This window comes from Odocoileus virginianus, chromosome 16, assembly GCF_023699985.2.
Source record: "Odocoileus virginianus isolate 20LAN1187 ecotype Illinois chromosome 16, Ovbor_1.2, whole genome shotgun sequence".
In the NCBI taxonomy this organism is placed as follows: domain Eukaryota; kingdom Metazoa; phylum Chordata; class Mammalia; order Artiodactyla; family Cervidae; genus Odocoileus; species Odocoileus virginianus.
The window spans coordinates 43,413,392-43,433,869 of record NC_069689.1 but is presented as its reverse complement, the minus strand read 5'-3'; the positions used below and the strand labels follow the sequence as shown (position 1 = coordinate 43,433,869).

The 20,478-nt window shown below is 37.7% G+C and overlaps 1 protein-coding gene across 3 annotated transcripts in view; it reads right to left on the bottom strand.

Annotated features, from left to right (window-relative positions):
• The window catches only part of CERS3 (ceramide synthase 3), a 153,421-nt gene that overhangs the window by 103,126 nt on the left and 29,817 nt on the right, over window positions 1-20,478 (bottom strand). For all 3 annotated transcript variants that reach the window (XM_070478140.1, XM_070478141.1, XM_070478142.1), the window contains exons 2-3: window positions 17,402-17,575; window positions 4,208-4,325 (exon numbers count right to left, since the gene is read on the bottom strand). In XM_070478140.1, coding sequence (XP_070334241.1) covers window positions 4,208-4,325; window positions 17,402-17,574 — 291 coding nt within the window. In that variant the 5' untranslated portion in view covers window position 17,575. The remainder of the gene's footprint in view (window positions 1-4,207; window positions 4,326-17,401; window positions 17,576-20,478) is intronic.

Sequence of the window (20,478 nt, the reverse complement as noted above, 5' to 3'; positions counted from 1 at the left end):
GCACCAAACTTGTCACAGCCCTATTGCAGGAGGAGAGAACATGGCAGGTTTTGAGGCAACAGAATGCAGTAGGAATGGCAGGGAACTAAAAACAGATCGAGTTCTGCTACTTCCTAGCTCTGCAGCCTTGAGCTGTGTGCTCTGACCCGCTGTGGAAAATGGGGCATTGACAATGAGTAGTTGCATCTTGTCTTGTGGGAGTAATTTAGAATCTCAGGGCTCTATTAAATCATCTATCATGTGCTACATCAATGTTAGAGATTATGGCTGAACCCAGAAAGGAGACCATACACTGAAAATCATTTCAGAAAAAAATATTCCTCTACTCCTAAAATAACTTGCAAGCATGAATAGATTCCCCCAAACAGAAGATACAATTTAAACCCTATTGCTTGGTCCACAGAAGAACATATTCTGAAATGCAGCAGCACTATATTCTGTACCTTCTGAGACTGAAAGGGCTCTGGGTCCAGCTTGACTGCTTTAAAAGTTTTATTCATTCAATCATCACCAGTGTTTACTGAGCCTCTACTCACTAGTGCCAGTCACTATTCTAGGCACTGGAGATTCATCAATGAGCACAGTCCCTGTTCTCATAGTAGAATTTTCCAAGATCCGAGAACAATCCAATTTTACTACCTCATCATTTCTACAGATACCTGATGAATAAATGCATCTAGAAGATAGTGATCAAACATGATTTGAAGCATTTTTTCCTGATTTGGAGCACAGATGAATCTGATTCAAAGTCTTGACAACACTGGCCTCATATATCTACAATAATTTTGGGATAGAAGTCCTCTTGCAAACAGAAGTCTTTAGGAGTATTTTGTTATTAATATACAAAACAAACATTTACTGAACACCTACTAGGTACAGAAAGTTGTGTAAGATATTATGGGAATACAAACAAGCATACTTAGGAAACAACTGATGTTCCCTTGGGATAATAAATGTTGGGAAGATATATTTGAGAATGCTCCTCTAGAAGTCTACATGATAGGTAGAGCCTATGAATAACAAGAGCTGACCTTGACTGTGTACCAGGCAGTATTCTAAGTACTCAACTCAATCCCTGAATTGAGGGCCCTATGAGGTAACTGCTGTTAACACACTCAGTTCACAGAGGGGGACACTGAGGCAGAGGGGTTAATCTGCTCACCTTCACACACAGTCTGTTCTCACAATTCGTGTTTTTAGCCTGGACACTACAGACAATGTGGCCGTGGAAGGGAAAGGCTCTTGGGCAGAACCTAGGAGAGAAGCAGTGTGGCCTGAAATGGGCCACGAGACCTGGCTACTTGATGCAAAAACAAACTCTCTGGGACTCAACCTCTTTGTCTTTCACATGTCTCACCCATAAAATAAACTGGACTGGAGAGCTAGAGAGTCTTTTGCTCTAAAAATGTGTGAATCCATGGTTGAGACAAGCTAGCAAACTGGAATGCCCCTATGTACTCTTCTCCAACTATGGACCACAATACCTGCTTTATGTCAGTCTTAAGGCACCACGTTTTCTTTAGATTACCTTTCAAGAACTACACATCCATGGCTAATTCATTTCAATGTATGACAAAAACTACTGTAATGATGTAAAGTAATTAGCCTCCAACTAATAAAAATAAATGGAAAAAAAAATACACATTCATGTGTTCTGCAACAGTTCTCATTGTGTTCTTGCAGAGGAAAAGGGCTTGTTAATAAGTTCTGTTGTTATTTCATTTTACCAACAGCAGGAAAAATGATCTGTTGGCCAGAGCTATTGGTATGTTCTAATGATTCTCTATCAGTTATCATGATTCTCTCTCTGAATTTCATCTTGAAATTGTCATTGAGATACACATAGAGAGAGACATACAGATATATAAACACTGGACACACAGCTGCACATACACAGTCACAAAGAAGTGTGTGAGACAGAACAAAACTCCAGCGGCAGTTCACACGTACAGCTTTTTGGACCTCATCGACACCATTTTATATCCTCTATGCTAACCAGCATAGAATTGATACTGTGTATCTGAAATGTTTTTGTTTTTTCTGGTACAGTCTGTAGCAGCTGAAGAAGCATCCTTGATTTGTGTCCTCAGTTGTTTTAATAAAGTCAGATATTAAGCACCTGTATTACCACTGCATGCCCTGTGATTACAGACTTGGAATACTTTGTTAGAAGTGATACCCACCCATTCCTTGAACCAGCACATTTTTTTTTAGTCTTCCCAGCAACTTGTCCTAGCTCAGATTTATTAAGCAAAAATGCTGTCTGTATGACACTGGCCAAGTTAATGTGTGGAAGTATTGTGGTATCATTTTGTTTCCACATCTGAAATCACTACTAAGTCATTTACTTTGCCTTCTACTATATTCTATCTTCCCAGGTTCTAGTACTTTTATTCTATTGGCATTTTACTGGCCAACTTGTTGTCATCTTGATCTGTTATACAAATACTATCTTGATTTTGTAATCTATGAGCAATATAAATTAGATATCTTAATTATGTCCCTTCATCTTCATAGTTTAGTAGAGGAAGCTTTCTAACACTTGGGGGTTGATAATATAACATTTCCTCTATTACCTGATGCAAATGTCCAAACTATAACGACACTAAGCCATACTGTATTGTCAACTGAGCTAGAATAATTACTTACAAACATAGCTCCAGCCTCTGAAATACATTTTCAATATTCTGTACACAGTTAACAACATCATTTAGGCATAGTAGAAGCAGCACTTGACAGGGAGTCCTGGGCCAGGGTCCAGGTTTGGATTCAGCCGTTAATTAGCTGCATGACCTCAGACAGGTCCTCTGTTGACCTTGGTTTCCTCATTTCAATTGTAAAGAAGAAAGATGACCTAATCTCTAAATCTCTTTCAGCTTTTCTTCATTTTTCTTTAACTGTCAGGTGGCGAATTTATCTTCATAGCTGAGAAACTGATAAGAGCCAAATTTTCTACATATTTTAAAATTATTCTCAGATAATAAACCTATTAATTATTCTCAGATAGAAATAAGGGATAATAAGGGTTCTCTGAGAGAGTCCTAACTTTTCATAAACACAACTAAATAACTTCCCCTCTGAAAAATGTAAAATGATGCTTAAGCATTATCACCAGTGGTAACAGCAGTATTTAGGTGAATGACTTCAGTCTTTTCAAGCAGGTAGAAATAAAGGACACACAGAGATGGCTTGTCAGACTGTCCTCATTCTAGGAAAAAAAGGCACATACAGAAGCTGATGGCAGACAAGTTAAAAGACAGTGCTGGCTAGCCATGAAAAATTCTGAACATGATGCCTGGTGCTATATGGCCAGATTTCAATATGTTTATTTGTGCAGGGAGCCCACCTGACCAGTGACAGAAAGTGTCATAGAAAAAGCAAGTGAATTCAGCAGATAAGTTCAGGACCTTAAAAATCTATCTATCCTAAAACCACATTAGCACATTATTTTTGACTTTTAAAATTACTAGTGAGAGATGTCTGTATTTGTCGGAGAGGGTATGCCAGATTTGGAGAAGTTTTTATTTCATCTCATTTAAGTGTGGGGTATAATGAAACTAGACTTGCCTGGGCACTACTATTTTTACATAACCTTTAGGTTAAACTCTTTTTCTGTGGTGTAAACATGTAGTGCACTGTAACATTTCATCAAGTACATCTCGTATAGAGAAGAAAATTGTGACTCTCCTAAGGATTCCATCTCTGGGGAGTGGGCAGAAGCACAGAGTATTTCTGAGTATTTTGAAGCCTTGGATAAAATAAACTGTTCTGCTCAGGAAAGCCACCCCAAGAGATACTTTTGTAATGTGCGCCATTTGTACTGATGGTGTCACACTCATCAAAAGTGTCAGATATGGGCTACTCTGCCTTAATAATGATCCATTTTCATTGGTATACTTTGTATGTATCCTACCATTGAAAATTAAATTTTGATCTTTATACCCAAATTGTCAGTGTTCAACACTAGTTAAATATGTTACTTTCTATCATTATAAATATATTGTATGTGTTGTATATTATTATTGTGTCACTTTATATTATGCTAAGAATGCTTTGTAACTTATCAACAGAGGAAAAAAATCCAAATGAAATAAATTATTTGCTGCTCAACTGAAACTAACTTTTTTCATAGATAAGGTAAGCAACAGATGATGGAAATATTAAGAAAGGAGATTTTAAAATCCCAAAACAAAGAATTTGTACTTACTTGAGATGGTTTCCTTGTGGAATGTTTGAAAAAATTCTCTAAAACAGTATTTGGTGTAATCTTCTTTTGAACTTCCTCTTTAATGCCAAATGTTTTTGCTAGAGGTGAAGCAATAAACCTATGAAAATATAAACAAAATAAAGAGTCAGACATGGCTGAGAAACTAACACTTGCTTTTCAAGTTCAAAATCTGAGAATGAATCTACAATGTCGCCAGGAAAGTCAAGCTGTAACTTTAGATTCCAAATTAAAGATCAGTCATTAGATTACCTAAAGCCAATATCTGCCTTACAGAAATTCAAAGAGCAAAATTTGAGATCTTTATACAAGCAATAACTTAAAATACAAAATACATTTGACCAAACACACAGAGTTGAGGGGTTCTAACAGTGCAGTGAAAATCCTCTTTATATAGCTTATAGTCAGCCCCTAGCTAAGTGGTTCCTCCTTATTCAAGGTTTCACATCTATGGGTTCAACCAACCATAGATTTAGCACTGTAGTATTTACTACTGTGAAAAATCTGCTTACAAGTGGACCCTGAAGTTCAAACTCTTGTTGTTCAAGGGTCAACTGTATTTGCATAGTTCTAAAATCCATTTTATGTAAACTCAAATATATTTACATACAAGATCCAGGAACCAGGATAAACCATTCTATTCAGTTTCATTTTTAAGGCTACTAGAGATTAAAACAATGTTTTGTTATTATTTTCTTTGGTGATATTATCTTAAAGAAATTATTATGTCCCCTATTTAAAGTTCTAACTAATGAAAAATGGCATGACTCTTGGGTAAATATTTAGCAATGGGATTGGTAGGTTGTATGGCAAGTATACACTTAACTTTAAAAGAACTTAGTGAATGCTTTCCAAAGTGTCTATGCTATTTTACATTTCCATCAATAATGTGCCAAAGTTCCAGTTATTCCATATCTCTGCCAACAGTTGGTACTGCCAGTCTTTTTAATTTCAGCAATTCTATTGGGTGTGTACTGGCTTTTATTGACTTCATATTCTAATTTCTATTATTTCTTAACTTTCTTGTTATAAATTCAGTTTGCTTTTTTCCCTTCTTTATTAAGGTAAAAGGTTAGATTACTGATTTGAGATCTTTTTTCTTTTTGAATATATGTGGTTATAGCACTAAATGTCCTAGTAAGCACTGCTTTTGCTGAATCCCATAAGTTTTGGTATGGTGCTTTCTTTTTCATTCATCTTACAGTATTTTCTAATTTACCTGTGATTTCTCCTCTGACCCATAGGTTATTTAGACGTATACTGTTTAATTTCCATATATTTGCTAATTTCTCAATTTCCTTCTGTTTTGGACTTCTAATTTCATTCAATAGTGGTCAGAAAACATACCTTGTATGATTACAACCTCACTTTTATTGAGACTAGTTTTAAGGCCTAACACATGGTCTATTCTGGAGAATGTTCCTTGTGCACATGAGAAGAATGTGTATTCTTCTGTTATTGGTGATGCGCTCTATAGATGTGTGTTAGGTCTAGTTCATTTATAATGTTGATCAAGTCTGTTTCTTTGTTGATTTTCTGCCTAGTTGTTCTATCCATTATTGAAAATGGGGTATTGAAGTTTACAACTATTATTGTTGAATTGTTTATTTCTCCTTTCAATTCTGTTTGCTTCATGTTTTTGGGACTACGTTGCTAGGTACATATATGTTTGTAATTGTTCTATCATCTTGATATGTTTACCCTTTTATAGTATAAAATATCCTTTGTTTCCAGCAACAATTTAAAGGCTGTTAAACTGGCTGGTATTCGTATAGCCAAGAACAGAGGAGCCTGGAGGGCTGCAGTCCATGGAGTTGCAAAGAGATGGACATGACTTAGAGACTAAGCAACAACAACCAAGTATAGTCATCCCAGCTCTCTTGGTTATTGCTAGCATGATATATATTTTCTTATCCTTTCACTTTCAACCTATTTATGTCTTTGAACTTAAAGTGTGTCTCTCATAGAAATTATATAGTTGGATCATATATTAATATTTCTATCCAGTCCTCCTATCTGTCTTTTAGTTGGAGTATTTAATTCATTTACATTTAATGTAAATTATACTTAATTACTGATAAGACAGGATTTATACCTGCCACTTTGCTATTTATTTTCTATACAGTTTCTACTTTTTTGTTTCTCTATCCTTTCATTACTATCTTCTCTGTGTTAAACAGATATTTTCTAGTGTATTCTTTTAATTCTCTCTTTTTATTATTTTTAAAAATAGGGATTACAATTAACATCTGAATTTATAATCTCCTAATTCAGATTAATAATAAAATAATTTAAACACTATACAGAACTCCATTACCTCCCCTCTCTCTGCTGCTATTGTCATATAAATTATGGACTTATAAACTGCTCTCATCAACAGACTTTTATGATTATTAGTTTATGCAGCTGTCTTTCAAATCAGATAGGAGTAAAACTTGTTACCAAAAAAATGCATTTATTCTTTTATTTCTTGTGTGGGTGCTTTACTGGTGCTCTTTATTTCTTCACGTGGATTCAAGTACTGCCTGCATCCTCTGCTTACAGTGACCAGGACTCCCTTTAGCATTTATCATAGGGTAAGTCTGCTTAGCAACAAATTCTTCCAGTTTTTGCTTATCTGGAAATGTCTTATCTTCTCTAATTTTGAAGGATAATTTTACTTGGTTGACAGTTTTTTCTTTCTTGTTATTTGTCCTCCTATTGCCTTTGGCTTCCACGGTTGCTGATGAGAAATCAACTCAATCTTATCAAAGATCACTGTTACATGATAATATGCTTCTCTCTCATTGCTTTTGAGATTCTTTCAACAGTATGCTTATGATATATCTAGATATGAATTCTTTAATTAAGCTTATTCTTCTTGGAGTTTGGTTAGCTTTTCAAATTAAAGATTAATGTTTGTCATCAGATTTGGAGAAATGTTTAGCCACTTATTTCTTCAAATATTTTTTATCCTGTTCATTTCCTCCTCTTCTTCTGGAATTGCCATTATACATATGCTGTTATGCTTGATCAGGGCCCACAGGTCTCTGAGGTTCTTCATTTTTCCATATTCTTTTTTTTTTTTTTCTGTTCCTTAGATTGCTGACTCTTTCTTCTGCCTGCCCAAAAATGCTGTGGCCCTCCAGTGAATTTTTAATATGAGTTATTGTACTTACCAAGCCCTAAATTTCTATTTGATTTCTTTTTATAATCTATAATTTTATCTCTTTACCGATGTTCTTAATTTAGTGAGACATTTCTTTTTTTTCCTTTTGCATCTTTTATTTATATATGTAAGCATGTATGTATTAATTTTTATACCAGTTTGAACTTGTAAGTTTCTAGTCTCTTCAGTCAGTTGTATTTTGACACTTTTATCATTTTTTCCCCAATTATCTTTCCTTAGCTTTTAAGCATGGTTTTCTCTAGTTCTTTGAACATTTTTGAAATAGTTGACTTAAAACCTTGTCTAATAAGTTTAACATCCAGGCTTTGTAAGGGACACACTCTATTGACTGCTGTTTGGTTTTTTTTTTCCTGTGTATGAGCTATACTTTCTTATTTTTTTGCATGTCATAATTTTTGCTTAAAAGTAGACATGCTTACTAATATAATGTGGCAACTCTAGAAATCAGAATATCCCCCTCTTCAGAGTTTGTTGTTGTTCTTGCTGTTTTTTGTTGTCCATTTGTTGTTTACTTTTTTAAACTGATCTGTAAAGTTTATATTCTTTATGTGTGGGCACTAAAGTCTTTATTAGGTTAGCTTAGTGGTCTACTAATGATTAGACAGAGATGTCCTTAAATGCCTGGAACCAATAAATCTTCCAGTGTTTGCAAAGGGGATAGTGTACACTTCAGGGGACACCTTCAACACTCAACCAGGCAGTGGACAACTTTGCCTTAGCCTTCACTTCCTGTTTGCACAAAGCCTTAAGGTCATCCAGAGGTGAGAGCTTTGGACTCACCTCTTGATCATACTTTTCTTGATCATGTGGGTGGCCCTGGGCATGCCCAAAGCTCTACAAATTCAAGTGGCCTTCTAACTTCCAAGAGTATGTCAGAGCTTTTCAAAATCCCCTATGGACATATTACCCAGCTTATCTTTTAAAAAGGAAAGCTTTTTGTTTATTGTTTGACCCACAAGTTATCCACTACCCTCAGCTCAGTTCAGTTCAACCACTCAGTTGTGTCCAACTCTTTGCCACCCCATGGACTGCAACACACCAGGCTTCCCTGGCCATCACCAAGTCCCGGAGATTCCTCAAACTCATGTCCATAAAGTCAGTAATGTCATTCAACCATCTCATCCTCTGTTGTCCCCTTCTTCTCCTGCCTTCAATCCTTCCCAGAATCAGGGTCTTTTCCAATGAGTCAGCTTCCCATCAGGTGGCCAAAGTATTGGAGCTTCAGTTTCAGCATCAGTCCTTCCAATGAATATTTGGGACTGATTTTCTTTAGGACAGACTGGTTGGATCTCTCTGCAGTCCAAGGGACTCTCAAGAGTCTTCTCCAGCACCACAGTTCAAAAGCATCTTCTTTGGTGCTCTGCTTTCTTTATAATCCAACAGATCTTTCTCGGCAAAGTAATGTCTCTGCTCTTAGGTTGGTCATAGCTTGGAGCTCAAGAAAATAAAGTCTGTCACTGTTTCCACTGTTTCCCCATGTATTTGCCATGAAGTGATGGGATAAGATGCCATGATCTTAGTTTTATGAATGTTGAGCTTTAAGCCAACTTTCTCATTCTCCTCTTTTAGTTTCATCAAGAGGCTCTTTAGTTCTTCTTCGCTTTCTGCCATAAGGCTGGTGTCATCTGCATATCTGAGGTTATTGATATTTCTCCTGACAATCTCAATTACAGCTTGGGCTTCATCCAGCCCGACATTTCGCATGATGTACTCTGCATAGAAGTTAAATAAGCAGGATGACAACATACAGCCTTTTTGTACTCCTTTCCCAATTTGGAACCAGTCTGTTGTTCCATGTCTGGTTCTAACTGTTGCTTGTTGACCTACATACAGATTTCTCAGGAGGCAGGTAAGGTGTTCTGGTATTCCCATCTCTTGAAGAATTTTCCACAGTTTGTTGTGATCCACACAGTCAAAGGCTTTGGCATAGTCAATAAAGCAGAAGTAGATGTTTTTCTGGAACTCTCTTGGTTTTTGATGATTCAATGGATATTGGAAATTTGATCTCTAGGTCCTCTGCCTTTTCTAAATGCAACTTGAACATCTGGAAGTTCATGGTTCATGTACTGTTGAAGGCTGGCTTGGGGAATTTTGAGCATTACTTTCTAGCATATGAGATGAGTACAATTGTGCAGTAGTTTGAACATTCTTTGGTATTGCCTTTCTTTAGAATTGGAATGAAAACTGACCTTTTCCAGTCCTATAGCCACTGCTGAGTTTTCCAAATTTGCTGGCAAATTGAGTGTAGCACTTTCACAGCATCATCTTTTAGGATTTGAAACAGCTCAACTGGAATTCCATCACCTCTACTAGCTTTGTTCATAGTGATGCTTCCTAAGGCCCACTTGACTTCACATCCCAGAATATCTGGCTCTAGGTGAGTGATCACACCATCATGGTTATCTGGGTCATGAAGATCTTTTTTGTGTAGTTCTGTGTATTCTTGCCACCTCTTCTTAATGTCTTCTGCTTCTGTTAGGTCCACACCATTTCTGTCCTTCATTGTGCCCATCTTTGCATGAGATGTTCCCTTGGTACCTCTAATTTTCTTGAAGAGATCTGTAGTCTTTCCCATTCTATTGTTTTAATCTATTTGTTTGCATTGATCTCTGAGGAAGGCTTTCCTATCTCTCCTTGCTATTCTTTGGAACTCTGCATTCAAATGGGTATATCTTTTCTTTTCCACTTCACTTTCACTTTTCACTTTCATGCACTGGAGAAGGAAATGGCAACCCACTCCAGTATTCTTGCCTGGAGAATCCCAGGGATGGGAGCCTGGTGGGCTACCATCTATGGGGTTGCACAGAGTTGGACACAACTGATGTGACTTAGCAGCAGCAGTAGGCAGTTCCAAAATTAATCAATTGTCTTTAATTGTTTCAGACAAGTACCCCATCTCTTCCCAAGGGAAAAGGGAAATAAAGACAGTTTATGAGTTGTGCCCTTTCAAAGAACCAGCAGACAGGTCAGAGGAGGACAATTCTCTGGGAATGATGGTTTGAGGGCGCTCCAACTGTGTTCTTCCTTCAGTGGTTACCAGGCTGCAGGTTTCTACTGAAACTGTGTGCTGTTGGCTTTTCAAGGCTATCAGAGAGGAGAAAAGGTAAGGATAGAAATAGGGCAAGTCAAAATGCCACAAAGCTTGCTGCTCTTTCCAACAGTCAGCTGTTTTTCTTAAATACCACTCTCTGGATTGTTGCAAGCCTCTGGTTAATTCTGAATTCTGAAAAGTTAATTTGACAATTTTTGCTAGTTTCCTGATTTTATGAAGGAGAAAATTTTCAGAGGTCCTTACTCTGACATTTTTGTTAACTTCCAGTGCATAGTGGTTTTAATTTGCATTTTGGCAATGACTAATGATATTGAACATCTTTTATGTGTTTACTTGCTATTAGTATCTCCTTTGCTGAGACTGCTGCTCCAACTTTTGACCATTTAAAAAAAAAATCAAGTCTTTTTGTTTGTTATTGAGTTATGAGTTCTTTACACATTCTGACTTTAAGTCCCTCATCAAATATATACAAAACGTCTTGTATAGATTTTCTCCTAATCTGATTTACTGCTCCATTTTATTGACATCTTTTAAAAATAACTATTAATGCATTTTTACATAACCTATAATTCATCATATCAAGTATAATATTCAGTGATTTTTTTTGTAAATTTACCAAGTTGTACAATGAATCAGCTTTAGGACATTTCATAATTCCAATATAATACCTCATATATATTTACTTTAATCCCTGCTCCCTGTTAATCCTGTCACAGGTAATCACTACTCTACTGTCTGTCTTCATAACTGCCTTTTCTGAATATTTAATGTAATAGAATCATATAATATGTGGTTGCTTGTGCCTGGCTTCTTCCATTGAGTAATGTTTTTGAGATCCAACAATGTATCTGGATGCATTTGAAGTTCATTCATTTTTATTGCCAAATAATCTATTGTATAGATATATATTTGCATTAACAATGCCTTTTGAAGAATACTTTAGCTATTTACCAGGAGAAATAAAAGCATATACCTACACAAAATCTTCTACTCAAATGTTCACAGAAGCTTTATTCATAAGAGGCCAAAGCTGTAAACAATCCAAATTTCCATACTAGTTAAAGGATAATAAATTTCAGTATAGCAATATGTTGAAAGACTACTCAGCAATGACAAAGAATCACTGATAATATAATGACATAAAAAAAACCTCAAAAGCATTATGCTAAATGAAAGAAATCAGACACAAAAGACTATAATCTATATGATTCCATCTATAGGAAATCCTCGAAAAAGGAAAATCATACTGACAATACATTTTAGTGATTGCAAGGAGGCAGTAGGTAGGAAGAGAATTAACTACAAAAGGTACGGGGATGTTTTCAGCCAATTGAAATCTTCTACATCATAATTGTGGTGGTAGTTAAATAACTGTATACATTTGTCAAAATGCATCAAATTTTGGATGAACTTTCTTATATGTAAATCATACCTCAATAAAGCTGATTAAAAATCACATGCCCCTATTTTTCCCTTAGTTCTAACAAAGGCTCCACGGTCTGCTAGGTCAGGCTATTCTAGTACTCAGAAGTTTCTGTATGTAATTAAATGCTGGAAATTTTATTTATGAATGATCATTTAGCCCTTAAATTCATTTTTGTAACCATGGAATTGAATAAAAATTTTCCTAGGGATTTCCCTGGCAGTCCAATGGTTAAGACTCTGAGTTTCCAATGTAGGGGGCATAGGTTTGGTCCCTGATCAGGGAACTAAGATCCCACATGCTGCATGGTATGGCCAAAAATTAAAAAAAAAAAAAATTTTACTAAAACACTCTGATAAAATATATTAGTTAGCCTTGGTGTTAGCTGCGCAGTCGTGTCCAACACTTTGTGACCCAATAAACTATAGCCAGCCAGGCTTCTTTGTCCATGGGGTTCTCCAGGCAAGCATACTGGAGTGGGTTGCCATTCCCTTCTCTAGGGGATCTTCCCAACCCAGGGACCAAACCTGGGTCTCCCACATTGCAGGCAGATTATTTATCATCTGAGCCACCAAGGAAGCCAGGATAAAATGTGTATAAGCCAATCTAACTTCCAGATGGCCTAAGTTCTCCTGGAAATGGCCTATACATTTCAAAGCCAAATAAAGTATAACATTTCCCTCTAGAGGGTCATGTGAGAGATAAACATACACAATGGATAAAAATACAGATCTGTAACATACTTGCTGATATGAGGAAAACGTCTACAGTCAAAGCATAAATTTAAAGAAGAAAGAGAAATAATAGTCCTGTTTGTTAACATGTCCAGGTTTCAAGAACAGAAATAACATTTTCCATAAAACAGAGGAAGTATATATGTAAGCAGTTTGCTACTTTAGCATTATATTTCTTTTCAAAAGAATCTAGACAATCAATTCACCTTTTACTTATATATTCACTTATACTTATGTAAGTATATGTAGATGTGAATAGGTTCTTAATTAAAAACTTATTTTTAAAAAGGAGAGAATAAAGAAGCACAATAAATATTTGATAAACTGAACTTAAAAAAGGAAGGAAATGACAGGTCTTAGCTCTATAAGGACCTCAGACATGAACTTGCCTGAACTTTCATTTTATTGATATGGAATAGAAGGGAAAAATCTAAGAGGAAGAAAAGAGAATGTGAACTTCTACTCCCATGTAAAATGGTTCAAAGTTAGGTTAATTACCAGGGCATGAGTCACAGGTTTGCTACTACTGCAGAACTGAGCCCTCAGATGGCCTCCTTCAGACACCTTTTCACTCAGCACTGCAACAGTTACCTGTATATGTACCACAGCTTCCTATCCATTCATCTGCTGATGGGCATCTAGGTTGCTTCCATGTCCTCGCTATGATATATACACCATGGAATATTACTCAGCCATTAAAAAGAATTCATTTGAATCAGTTCTAATGAGATGGATGAAACTGGAGCCCATTATACAGAGTGAAGTAAGCCAGAAAGATAAAGACCATTACAGTATACTAACATATATATATGGAATTTAGAAAGATGGTAACAATAACCCTATATGCAAAACAGAAAAAGAGACTCAGATGTATAGAACAGACTTTTGGACTCTGTGGGAGAAGGCGAGGGTGGGATGTCTCAAGAGAACAGCATCAAAACATGTATATTATCTAGGGTGAAACAGATCACCAGCCCAGGTTGGATGCATGAGACAAGTGCTCGGACCTGGTGCACTGGGAAGAGCCAGAGGGATCTGGTGGAGAGGGAGGTGGGAGGGGGGATCGGGATGGGGAATACATGTAAATCCATGGCTGATTCATGTCAATGTATGACAAAAACCATGACAATATTGTAAAGTAATTAGCCTCCAACTAATAAAAATAAATGAAAAAAAAAAAAAAAACAAAAGTTACCTGTGAGCCAAAAGTCGAGCAATCCCAGAGCACTACCCCACACATACTTTTTTTTCCTCAATATTCTTTTATGGAATAAAGAAGAAGGCAAGCCTAGGCATTTATTAAGCATGTGAAGTTTAAATACTTCTCCTAGACAGAAACAATAGCCTACTGCCATTAACATTGACTCCCAGTTCCTAAGAATTGAAAGGCTCTATGATCAGAATTTAATCAGAGGGTTTTATGTGAAAGAATAAAGATCTGAAGCAATGCAAGTCTCAGATAACATTTAAGTCCAATGTATGTATTTTGAGACTTTCAACTGAAGAGAGTAACAATCCTTTTTCAATTCCTGTAAACTGCTACACCTACCCTTCTTTGAAGAACCCTTAATGTCCTCATGTTGCTCAGTAGAAATGGCAGAGGCCAGAAATCTATTCATTGTATCATTAAAAGTAAAAGAAAAGGGCTTCCCTGGTGGCTCAGTGGTAAAGAATCTGCCTACTACTGCAGGAAACACAGGTTCAATCCCTGATCCTGGAAGATCCCATATGTTGCGGAACAACTAAGACCATTTACCATGACTATTGAACCTGTGATCTAGAGTCCACAAGTCACAACTACTGAGCCCAGTGTGTGCTGCAACTACTGAAGCCTGAGTTCCCTAGGGTTAAGAGAAGCCACCTCAACGAGAAGCCTGTGCACCGCAACTAGAGAGGAGCCCCTGCTTGCCGCAAACAGAGAAAAGCCCTCAAAGCAATGAAGACCCAGCACAGACAAAATAAATAAACAAAACTATAAAAGTAAAAGAAAAAAAGTTTACCTTCTGATTTTACCACCCTTACCCTTGCCTTGGACTCTTCCAGGGCCATAATTTACTCTGAGATAATGTGCTTATTCCACAAGTGATTAAATTTGAGTAGCTTAGATCCCCTCTAAATCATACCTAAGACACAAAGAAGAAGGTATAGAAGAATCTGGATGTACTAGTTAGTAATTGCTATTCTAGACCCCTCCCCTCAAAAAATCAAAACATAAGGCACAAATTAAAACTTGTAAGGAAATGAAATTCTAAATACAAAGCAAATGTCAGTAACTTTCAAATGATTGACTTGTTTGTTCTTCATCTCTCTATTTCTCTACTCCTTTCTGGGAAGGGCCCTTTGTCACTGTTAATGGCCCCTGCCTAGGATAAAAATGAGCCAGACAAATCACAACTCCAGGTCACTTCCTAGAATGAGGAGGTATAGCAAAGACATAAATGCAGGATGAAAGAAAGAAGCTTCCTGTGGTATCACAGGATGTGCTGAAACATGGTGTCAAGTTTACATGAAGTTTTGATAGGAAAGTTCACATTTGCTATCATCCCCTTAAGCCATATCTTCTATATTTCCAAAGGATATTATTTTACTGTCTTTTGCCATCAGGAGTACTTCACTGTGAAAGCCCGAGAAGTCCTGGTTCAGGGGAAAATAAAAGCCCATCAGCCCTGAATCTGGCGTCACAGCACGTGGGCTCATCCCAGTCTACTCTTTGCCTACTAACCACGTGACCTTGGCCAGCTCACTGAGCTCTCACTTTCCTGACTGAGATCATACCATTTATGATTTTATATATCTCTTAAACTATAAGCATCTATTCAAATGCAAGGTGTAAGTAATATCTTATGATCTAAGCAGTTTAATCTAATGCAAACTACATAGAAGCCTTGAAAAAATAATAATTTCTACTTCAAAAAGCATGATCTTGCTCTAATGTTAAATTTTCCTTCCTTCTTTTGCATTAAAAGAGATATGAAAAGATATGATAAAAAGAGATAAGAGATCACTGGAGCAACACAAAGTTTTTTCTAGTGTCATGAGATGGAAAAAACTAAGGCTGAGTTATTGGGAGTTAAAGTTATAAGGAGGTAGGAAAGACTATACTTAACCCCTTGAGAAGAAGTAAGAATGGCCCTAAGGATTAAAAGAAGATTTGATTCCTTTCTGATCATTGTTGGAAAGGCCAAGACCAGGACACAGCAAGTTGGTCTTCTATAGCTATGCTGCTCTGGCAAGCAAAAACACTTTTCTAGTTCACTGTCTGATCAAACGCTGAAAATGGAGCTGTCCACCCCAAAGTAGGAAATCTGCAAGTGTACAACCTGGATGTCAAATTCAAAGATCATCAGACACTACTCAAGAAAAGCAAGTATTTCAGGTCAGCAGAGTAATTTGCTAATTTACAAGTGCAGTAGCACAATTCTAATTTAGGCATTCTTTGACAAATCTAAACATGTGAGTAAAAGCAGAATTAACTGTCAAAAAGGAAAAACACTGTTAAACATTCTCAGCTAGAGTTCAGTGATATCAAGCAGCTTTCTTCTCCTCCCCCTATCAATAGCACATTGCTGGCCAAAGTAAAGTTGTTATTTGTACAGAAACCTCTTGGACAATCCATGAAACAGAGTTGGTCAAACCCTCAAGATGAGAACCCTGCAAATGGTTATAAACGTGCGATCTGCACCACAGTTAGTCTTGGACAAAATGATCTTTATCAGATTTTGTCTTGAAAGAAAGTGAAAGTGAAGTGAAACTGCAAATCACTCAGTTGAATCCGACTCTTTGCGACCCCATGGACTATGCAGTCCATGAAATTCTCCAGGCCAGAATACTGGAGTGGGTAGCCTTTCCCTTCTCCAGGGGATCTTCCTAACCCAGAGATCGAACCTAGGTCTCCTGCATTGCAGATGGATTTTTTACCAGCTGAGCCAGAAGGGAAGCCCAAGAATACTGGAGTGGGTAGCCTATTTCTTCTCCAGCGAATTTTCCTGACCCAGGAATTGAACCAGGGTCTACTGCATTGCAGGCAGATTCTTTACCAACTGAGCTATTGGGGATTTTGTCTTAAACTCTTGACATCTGAATATTCTTTTTGCGCCAAAAAAAATTAATGGGCTAATAGCAGTTTTTTGAAATAGAGACAACTAATAAAATTATAGATGAACATTTATCTTCAGTTACCATGACACTAGTACAGTTTTAATAAAAAGGTTGGAAGTAATATCTATTTAAAGTAAATTGAGAAAAAGAAAAGTTCACTTTTTCTGAGAAAGCAAATTGATATTTTTTCTTTGATTTCCTTATCCTTTGGAATGAAGGCTTGCTATTAAAATTTTCAATAAACCTTTAAGCTATGCTATAAAACAATATTGTTTGGTCTTTAATGAGCCATTTCTGCTATTTTATAGGCATTCTAAAATGATAATGCATCCACTAGTTATATTCTCCTAATACTGCCGACAAAGGACACGGGCGTGCATGTCTATTGTCAGACCACATGGTACATGGAAGATGAGCCAAGTTCTTTACCATCATTGACTCTAATAAGCTCTGTGATCCTCAACCTTTCTCAACTTCAATTTCCTTCACTGTAAAACTCATGTACTTGTGGAGATAGAATTTCTGATTCTTATTTGTTCAGTTTCTAGACAACATTTAGTGTGCATCTGATTTCATGAGCGCCCATTAGTGGTGACCTCTGAGCAACATATTAAGATTCTTTAAGGATCTTACCAAAATTCTTTACTCTAGAGGTGGGGCAAAGGGGAATGGAGAGGAAAGACACACAAACATTACTTACTTTTGAAAAAAATGTCTGATAATTATCAAGACAAAAGCATATGGAATAGTCATATATAAATGAGAGGGCTTCACAAAGATGAGTCCATCGTGATCTTCAAGATCTGACCATTTTATTGTTGGAGGAAGCCAGAATCTTTCCAACCAAAACCATTCTTTAAATGTCTGAAACATTCTAAAAAGACGAAAAAGAATATATTAGACTTATAAAACAAATACTTAAAACTGAGACAACACTGACACCTTTACTCAAAATACCTAAACTAGAGAGTTCTCAACAGAGGGTGAGAACAAAGTACTATTATTTAATGGACGTCATGGCTCTTCATTGTATTAAACAGGTATCATGCTGCAGAAACTCTCAGAACAGTTTTGGTCATGGCATGGCAAACTGAAGTTCAACACACCACTGTTCATACTCTTGGCACAACATACATTAATATTATGGGACTGTATCTTCCGCATATATTTCTATTGTATGAAAATTAATTTAACAATAATCTCTACAACTTCAATATGCCAAACGCCAACCTCATAAAATCTCCAAGTAGGTATCCTAAGAATTTCTCTAGGAGACAAAGGACAAGTATATTTACCTTTGTATTACAATGAAGAATTCAAATTACTCCATGTCAACAAACATTTAGAGATCCCGTTATTTGTCAAGCCCTGTGCTAGGCACTGAGAATGCAAAAATTAAAAATCCAGTGCTCTTCCCCTAAGGACCTTATATTCTGTGGGCAAGGCAGGCCTGAATGACTGACACACTTTTTTAGGTACAATAAAACATGTTTGTAGTGAGTGTTGTGGGCTTCCCTGGTGGCTCAGATGGTAAAGAGTCTGCCTGCAATGCAAGAGACCTGGGTTCAACCCCTGGGTTGGGAAGAGCCCCTGGAGGAGAGCATGGCAAGGCACTCCAGTATTCTTGCTTGGAGAATCCCCATGGACACAGGAGCCTGGTGGGCTACAGTCCACAGGGTCACAAAGAGTCGGACACGACTGAGTGACTAAGACATACACACAGCGAGTGCTGTGGAACACGACGATCAGCACTGAGCCCAGCCAAGACATGCCAGGGGAAGACCACTGGGACAAATGACCCTTGGGATGTCTTGCACAATGAAGTGAAGTGAAGTGAAGTTGCTCAGTCGTGTCTGACTCTTTGCAAACCCGTGGAGTGTAGTCTACCAGGATCCTCTGTCCATGGGATTCTCCAGGCAAGAATACTAGAGTGGGTTACTATTTCCTTCTCCAGGGGATCTTCCTGACCCAGGGATCAAACCCGGGTCTCCCACATTGCAGGCAGACACTTTACCCTCTGAGCCCCCAGGGAAGCCTTGGACAATAAATGGAAATAAACCACAGAAAGGGAGGAAAATGGGAAAGAGGAAATAGAAGTTCTAAGGAAAGAAAATACATTGATCAAGTAACTAGAAACATAGAACATACAGATGCTCCAGTCTCATCATTTGTGCTATGACAATTTTAATCTTGACATTTTGATCTTGAGGATGTTTTGACCTCATCATTCAATAGTTAATCAGAGAAAGAAATAAAAATGTCCTCAGATTCACTACAGGGTAGTCAAAATAACTCTATTAAAATCTCTTGACTGTTAAATAACCCAGTGCCTATGGAACACCACCAGCAGTGTGGTTCAGCCACAATGCAAGAATCCAAGGTGTGCGATGCTTGGTCACACACTGGTGCCCAAAGCCTCAGTTTGTTGTCCTGCCATAATTACTAACAGTGCCCGTTCCTTTCAGGAGTGCCCCAGTTTGGGTAATTGACCATACGGTGACTGTCATCAAAAGCCTGGTGAGACAGTTCAAACTTGGTCACAGAGGGTCCGCAATCCATGCTAAGGAGCTTGGGCTTTAGCTAATGGAACCAATGAAGAGGATTATGCAGAAGAATAAAATGATCAGATATTTTAGGAAGGCTGCTTGGGCATCTAGGTTCTCTGTGAGCCCATGTGGTGTCTTTGTGCAGACTAGAGGATGGTGTCCCCTCTGGGCAGACTCAGCCCTTGGACGCAGCACATGAGAGCTGGTTTTCAGCCCCCGGAACCCCCTCCTCCCACCCCCAGCCAGGCACACACATGGCTGCTCTCTGGCAGTGTTACGATGCACATTTCAGGACACTGGAAGACAAGAGCAATTTCGAGTTTGAGATAGTAGATACAGGTAGAAATGGGAAGCTACAAAGAGCAGTGGCATCAGGCAGCTGAACATGCTGATAACAATGCTGTTCACAAGATTACACATGAGATCCAGAGTGGGCAGAGAATAAAGACAGGCCAAGAAAGAAGTGAGAATGAGGGGAAAAACAGAAAATTCAAGCAGCTGGAGGTCAAAGAACAAGTCTGGTGGGAAGGAGACTAAGCACCCGAAAGAGCGTGAAGACTCTGTCAGAGGTGAGGTTGAGAGAGGAGTACTGACGTTACAGATTTCTGACTTCAGATGAAGAGGAATTCCAGAGTGTGGACTCCAATATCCTTCAGAAAAATCCATACCAAAACCAAACAACTAACCCTGGTGAGATACTACTCCCTATTTTATTTCATTTCTCATCCACTGCTCAGAGACATGCACATTCAAAGTAGCAAGAACCTAGTCACACCCACACCGTCAAAGCTTGTGTGGAAAAAGAGAAGGGCTGCTTTCTTTTTCATGTATTAGTCATTTTACTATAACTTCTACCCTGGAGGAGGATAAGCACCACTAATACAGTCACAAAATTGTGCAAATATGGTGGAATAAAGATCATCAAGGAGATTTATTGAATACTTTCCATCAGTTCAGAGGGCTACAGAAAGGAAAGGGGTGATCCTGGACTTTAGGGAGCTTACAATTGAGTGAGGACTGACCTGGATTGGGCTCAGGAAGAGACAGTGTGAACTGACGAAAGAGTTGTTAGGAGGAAAGAATTAACACACTTCCACAAGCGAACTGAGGATTCAGGGAACTGAATGCACTGGTTGCCTGGGCCATCTGACATACCTGACCAAAGATGGAATCAAGAGAGGGAATCTATGATGAAGTGCACAGTCAGATACAGCTCAGAACAAGAGCAGGC